Source organism: Coloeus monedula, assembly GCF_965178545.1.
Source record: "Coloeus monedula genome assembly, chromosome: 1".
Lineage (NCBI taxonomy): Eukaryota > Metazoa > Chordata > Aves > Passeriformes > Corvidae > Coloeus > Coloeus monedula.
In genome coordinates, this window is record NC_138781.1 from 71144376 (window position 1) to 71151730 (window position 7355).

At 39.1% G+C, this 7355-nt stretch overlaps 1 protein-coding gene across 1 annotated transcript in view; it reads left to right on the plus strand.

The window, feature by feature from the left end:
* The window catches only part of SLC35B3 (solute carrier family 35 member B3), a 42613-nt gene extending 38852 nt beyond the window's left edge, over positions 1-3761 (plus strand). The window contains exon 9 of the mRNA XM_082281518.1: positions 3551-3761. Within this exon, the coding sequence (XP_082137644.1) occupies positions 3551-3621 (71 nt within the window). The 3' untranslated portion in view covers positions 3622-3761. The remainder of the gene's footprint in view (positions 1-3550) is intronic.
* Positions 3762-7355: the final 3594 nt, after the last annotated feature.

Genomic DNA, 7355 nt, shown 5'->3' on the forward strand with positions numbered 1-7355 from the left:
GGTTTTTTGTATCTACAATGAGGATCTGGTTTTCAAAGGTGTTGTTGCCTTCTTATCAGGCTTCATAGGACTAAGCAGAACTGCTTTGATGAACATTTTGAGACATTAAATGAGGGACATTACATAAGACTCCACATGAAAGCTCCCTTTTTATCTGATTTTAACTCTCTTCTAGTGCATTACTTGATTACAGAAATTTTCCATTCCTGTTACATAGATAGCAAAGAAGGAGGAAGAAACTAACTTATCAACCCAACTGAAGATGAACATGACCTCACTCATTCATCAAAGAGAATCAAAAGTCAAGACAACAGTGTCAGTAAATCCCATTTAATGATCTCTCACAAAAGAACTTTTACGTGTAGAGAGCTCCTTTATTAGTTCACCACTTTGAAATATAACTCACTACACACCAAATGCTCAGTAAGCCACAGGGGCAGCAATAATTTCTGAGAGAACCTCATGTTTTACCAAAACCACTAAAACAGTCTGAGTCTGCTAAGAACAATGACAGTAACTAGTTAAAAGATCACTTTTTCCTCTGGTGTCTGGTGAAAGGCCTCTATTAAGCACTTCACTGGCAGGGGAATCCAAGATGTGACACTACCCAGATATCTACTGCACTGCTAGACTAATAACATGAAGTCTTAAGAAGAGAAAGACTTTTGTTTCATATGAAGGATTAAATTCCCTTTCAGAGGAAAGCACCAGTTTTTATGTGAACATCCCAAGTCCTGTTTGTTCTTATCTCTCATATCATTTTTCCTTTGCAAAATATCTGATTTTAAATGCAACTTTCAACCAAAGGTGCAGGTAGGTTTTAGCTTGCATCACAAATGAGCCAGCACAGATTTAAGTTGAATTAATGCCATCAATTGCTTTATGCCTGTCCCTACTATCCCTGAACTCAGTAGGTGAGAGCAGAGTACTGAGTTGCTTGGCATCAGCAAGGATTGTAAAGGCTTTTGGAATTTATGGGAGTGCAAGAGGCCATGCCTATGTCAGATCTTATCCCAGTGTGAAGAGTAGGAGAATGAAAACAGAGTAGGAATATTTATATAAGCTAGCAAGTGACTTTTTGTGGAAAGTTTTACTCTCTTCCATTCTGTTCTTGCAACATAGACTAGACTAGACTATAATAAAATAGAAATTTCTTTTGGAAGGGAATCACAAAAATCATCAAGTCCAACTGCCTGCTGTAATTCCTCCATTCCTCTCCCTCTTCCTCCATATATACATATGGGCCATTTATATAGTGTCTGCATTCTCCAAATAAGTAAAAAAATGTACAGAATTTGAGACTGTAGAATTAAATTATAGATTTAGTAATACTAACTTTCAGAAAGAGATGGATTATCTGTTTCATCAGCTAAGTAACCTTTGATGCATCTTTGATCTAGTCATTTGCAAATACCCTTCCGCATTAAACTTACAGCCTGTCTTTCATTTGGATAAATTCAATTGTGCAACTTCAGGGCATCTATTCATAAGTATTTTAGAAAATCTTTCTGAGAGTCAGTAAAGAAAACACAAAACCTTGTCTCTGCGAATAAAGTGGTATGTGTCTGGTTAGAGTATTCTGGATGTTCCACAATCAACATGATACTCTATTTAGGGAAAAAAAAAATGACCAATTTTTGCTTGTTGGGTCAGATCCAAAACACACCAATGGAAGAGGTCCGTTAACTCCATTGAGCTCTGGATGAAGCTTCCAGTCTGGGAAGAAGGATGCTGCTGTGCACTCCAACAGCAGCAGTAGCCCTGGCATATCCAAAAAGCAATTTAACGCACCAGCAGCAGTTGCCTATTAATCGGGCTAGAAAAAAAAGGTAGCCTGGGAGAGTGGGTTTAAAAAGAGGAATGTGGCACTATTATATATTGCTTGCAAAGTAAACAAGCAACATCAGTATAGTCATTTCCTAATTACGAGCTGTTTCATAAACTGTAAATGCTAACATGGGAGAGGTAAATCATAGCAATTTAATTAATAAAACGCTTTAGACAATTAAATCCATATGTGCATGTCCTGGGGCACAACATCAATAATAGAAGCTTGCAGGCATATTTTGGAAATTTTATGCAATCATTTGCAGATCTTGTAGTCAATAATTGGTACAAACTGTTTTAACTCTTCCTTGCTTGGTCTAGAAAATGGAAAGGAATTGCTAATTACTATTATTATTATTGATTTCATTACTGTTATTTTGTTGCCCATTTATCAATTCTATGTGTATATTTTAAAATTATTTCTGTGCAGACTACAAAATGAATCTGAATTCTTTCTTACATGTGTGTTAGCTTTCTACACAGTATAATGAATTAACTTCATCCTGGGAAAGTAATAGACTTGTCTTTCTGGCCCACAGAGCTAGACTAAAATTTGTACATACACTGCAACTTTGGGCTCTGAAGTATGATTACAATTTCTGAACAATGGGACTTGGGCTCTGGAGTTCAAGGACCTATCCATGAGCAAAGATATCTTTACAGCTTTTGAAGACTCTAGGCACAGAGCTGAAAGGTGACTTTTACAATTGAAAGATGTTCAGAGAAGCTACCTCATGTGTGCAGTAAGGCAGACTCTTGCACAGGCTGTTAGCCCGAAACTTCGCAAACCAGGCTACAGCAATCCAGAAGAGAAACTAAACTCCTGTGTACCAAGGAAGTGCTGGGGTCTTCCAAGGCTCATTAAGCCTGGAGAAGGAAATAACATGAATCCCATCCTTGCATTGGCTCCCAGCTAATTTCCAGTGTCCATGTAAAGCTTTGTTCTTACAATTTCAGGCAATAATGAATCCAGCCCTGGCAACATCAAAGCGTGGTATGATCTTTGAATCACTATAACTGCATGTCCTCTGGGACAATGCAAATCACAAAGACTCTTAAAGCAATTAATGGATTCAGCCCCATTTACATCAAAGTTCCAGTTCTGATTTATGCACTGCCATGATAGCAGTGCTTCCTGGGGACAAGGCAGTTCACAAAGTCCCAGAAGCAGCATATAAATGCTGGGGACATCTTCAGTTAAGGGGATCTCACAGTGGGTAGTCTTCCAGTAGAGATCAAACAGATGTTAAATCTCTGGGGAAAACAGCCAAGCCGCCTGAGAAACTCCACTTTGAGCATACATGTAGTTTAAGGCCCTGAAGCTTAACTGTCTGCTCACTATAAACCTTAAATGTCCACCCATTTCCCAAAAAAAGACAAAGAGATTTAATCCCAAATAGGGAAGACTTGCCAAAGACTTAATGAAATCCACCAGAGGTTTCGCCATGTCTATTGCTGTCATATAAAAGACAATGGATGATGATTTTAAATTGTTGAACAGCTAAGTAGAGAGATGAATTAGCTGGTAAAGTGATTTTACTCTTTACTTATAAAGAGTGTATAGGGAAAAAAATCCATTCTCTGAGAGCACACTACCAATTACAGTGAATTCTATCTTCCCTTGCATTTTTGTTGTCTCAAGTAGTGTTAAGTATTGCTATAACCTTTCTCTCAGCAGAAAATCAAGAGATTAAACATATGTCCCTCTTCCTGATCTTTACAGATGATGTTTCCACTGCCTGTTGTTATATGCAAGATCAGAATTTCATACACTTCAATCTGCAGAGCATTTGAGGCTTTCTGGAGAGTAAATTAAGTATGAATCACTGGTGCGGTTACTGATAATGATGCAAAAATGTTTGTCTGTTTGTAGGGAGAGAAAAAATCAGGAACCTTCTGGAAATGTGGATTAAAGACTCTGAAAGATTTAAAAATTTCAGTGTTCAATTGCAAATCATTGTAAATTGAAGTTTAGTTTTTTCAAATTCTTTTTTAATTATTATTATTCGGTTACTTGGTAATTCAACACAGTATACCACAGCAGTTCTATTTTAAGCCAGTGAGAGCACTTGTAGCATGAAACTCTGACATAAGGGATGCTGATTGTAACTATGTGGGCCATTATCAAGTAAATTGCCAATATATAATAATGACTATTTGCTTTTTGGTTTTATTCATAATTGTTTTTTCTAGCCTGTAGAACACAGTAAAACTCTTCCGGCTCATGCATGTTTTCACAGCGTGGAATCATATCAAAATGAATAATATTGAGGTGGTTACTTGCAAAGCATTACAGAGAATATGTCTGTTTGACATCATTTATATGTAAATTCTGCTCCAGTTCATCGAGATGTTAGACAATTTCAGAGCCATGCTGCACTGCCTTGCTACCCACTCACAGGAGTTTCTCCTGTTACACTGCTTTGATTCCTGATACAGGCTGGCCTCCTTCCTTGGATGAGAAGTGAGCAAATGCCCTCACTGCACTTCAAGTCCCATCACTCAGCTAGGGGGATACATATTGCCTTTGGTAACACTGCTGCTGATTCCTGCTGCCCCAGTTCTAAGACTGTCTTGGCATCTGAGAGCAATTTTCCCATAGTTTTTTTGGTGACTCAGTATTCCTTTACTGCAGAAAATCTTGACTGAAAGGGGAGAACAGGCATGCAGTGTTCTGAAATGTCACTTCTGTTGGCTGTCTTCTTTCTCCAGTTTGGAGCTGTGAGAGAGCTGAGACATCACCTTGTGTAGCACGGTCCCTAGTGGGGCTCTGCAGGGCTCCATCCTCGGCCCTGTGCTCTTCCATGTCTTCATAAACAACTTGGATGCGGGACTTGAAGAAATACTAAGTAAGTTTGCAGATAACACTAAATTGGAGGAACTGTCAACTTCCTTGAGGGCAGAGAGATCCTGCAAAGACACCTCAACAAATTAGAGATGGGCAATCACCAGCTGTATGAAACTCAACAAGGGTTCTGCACCTGGGACAGGACAACCCTGGATGTACAGACAGACTGGGGAATGAGAGGCTGGAGAGCAGCACCATGGAAAGGGACCTGGGGGTCCTGGTTGATGGCAAGTTGAACATGAGCCAGCAGTGCCCTGGCAGCCAGGAGGGGCAGCCGTGTCCGGGGGGGCATCAGGCACAGCATCACCAGCCAGGCAAGGGAGGGGACTGTGCCACTCTGCTCTGCACTGGGGCAGCCTCACCTCGAGGGCTGGGGGCAGTTTTGGGTGCCACAATATAAAAGGATGTAAAGCTATTAATAGGGTCCAAAGGAGAGCTACAAAGACGGTGAAGGGTCTGGAGGGGAAGCCTTACAAGGAGCAACTGAGGTCACTTCAATTGGCTTCAATGTTTATTGAGTCTGACGTGCAGCAGCACACTGTCCCATGTGATTTAAATTCATGATAGGGAGGCCATGTGAAACACAGGCCCTACTGTGAGATGTGGCCTACAGAATGCTGCCATCACCAAGGTGGCACATTTTGCTATGTGCCTAAAAAAGAATGAGCAGCTCCCAAACTGGGATGATGTTGGTCTTTTCATACTGCATGAGCCTGCCTTCATCTTGTCTAGAAAAGATATTCATAAAGCAGTATTTGCTACTGATATGAACCAGATATGCTCACCTGTAAAGAGTAAAAGCTTCATGACCTTGGGTGAATCTGAGAGGAAGCACTAGATGTGTCAGACAGCCTTCCCTCAGGCCCTGGGCTGCTGAAGGGAGGCCATTGCAAGGGAGGTGGTCAGAGGTTACCTCAGGGATAGAATATTGTCCTTCTAGACTGGGTTCCCTCTTCTCATCACCAGACTGAGGTAGGATCTTACAGATGTTACAGATACTGAGTGTTTCTGTGGGCTCTGTCAGGGAATGAAGACACCTATTGGTGGGATATAATCATCATCGTCACCATCACCATCTTAAAATATCAGTATTATTATAGTAATAGTTATTATAACAGTGACAATAGCAACCAAAGAAAAGAACAAAAAGTCCTCACTGGTGCTTTAAAAGAAAGTTTTCTGGCCAGATCATTGAGACTTGGAGAACACTGGAAGTGTTTAGCACATAGACTCAATTTTGAGGAACACATTTGTTTATTAAAAGGAAGGAATCATAATGTTGTTACTAGAGAAGGAAAGTGGTGTGAATCCCAACAGCTCCCTGATATATCCAAAAGTGATTGCAGTCAAAAACTAAACATGGGCTATTTCTCACTGTAATAACAGGGGGCTATTAAAAAATGTTATTTCAATCCACGAGAGCCTTCTCACTGTCAAAATTTAATGCTTTTTCTCTCTTCACTTCATTTGATAATAAAAAAATATATTTTCAGGACATTGTATGACATCATGGGGGTTTTTTGGTAAAAATAGCTACATGGGTTTAGATATCTCCCCAGTAAATTATAATTTAATTTTCAGCTATTTAAAGGTCACTCTGAATAATATATATGCTGCCTAATAATCAGTTAAAATAAAGGCACCTTTCAGAACTGTAGGCTAATAGCAGTATTGCCTTTGCACAGGCCTTTGCTGTTTTCATTTGTTGTGTGATCAGTGAAGCAAGAGAGAAGTTCCCCTCATATGCCCGAGCCACATCTTCAGTCTCTCTCTCTTTCTCTTTTTAATGGGAGGAACAAAAACCTTTTCGCAATCAGCAGTAATCTCTCCAAAGGTCTTTTAATTTAAAAAGTCATAAGTGTTAATTAGCTATTATTAAGTGCCCCCTGTATAAATTAACGTGATTGATGAAAAAATTAAGGGTAATGAAAAATGTAGCAATGCATGTATTTTTAAGAGACTATATTAAAGATGAAAGTCCCCAAAGACAGAAACTAAGGCCTGCTGCACCCGTGCCCTGCCTTTATTAGTATTAATAATAAAAAATATATAGATATATATCTCAGGAATGCACATGGACATGTTGGATATACCAGTTCTAATATACTTCTCACTTCACTGAGCTTTGAATACCTCTTTGTCACAAAGGCTTATTCCAGTGTGGTATCATGTCCAAATTCTATTTGGTTCATGGACCAAAATGAGCTCCTTTGAAATTGGAAACTGGGATCCAGAGGTAGAAGGAAAAGAGAACTGAATTAACTGAATGACTGGTTTTCCCTTAATTTTGTATATACCTCAGTAGGGCACTACTGTATTTTACAAAAAGGTTCTTTTTTTTTTTTTGTTTTATCTGTTATCAGAACCAAAAAACCCCACAAAATTAAAATAAGATCTTTTTTTTTTCTCCACACAGCTGATATTCTTTTCTGTTATAAAGAGTTTATAACTGTGCTGGGTTCTGCAACCTGTTTGCCTACATGAACCTGATCCAACCATCATTTGTTTTAGCAGCATTTCACAAGAAACAGGCTAGATTAGGCCACAGTGACTGCACATCAAGACATATTTCCTCATGAAAAATGTTTGAATAAATTACATCAGATATGGATACTTTATTTGCCTTTTTCTCGGCTACCCAGAAAATATTATTTGCATCATGTAGTCACTAGTTTACTTG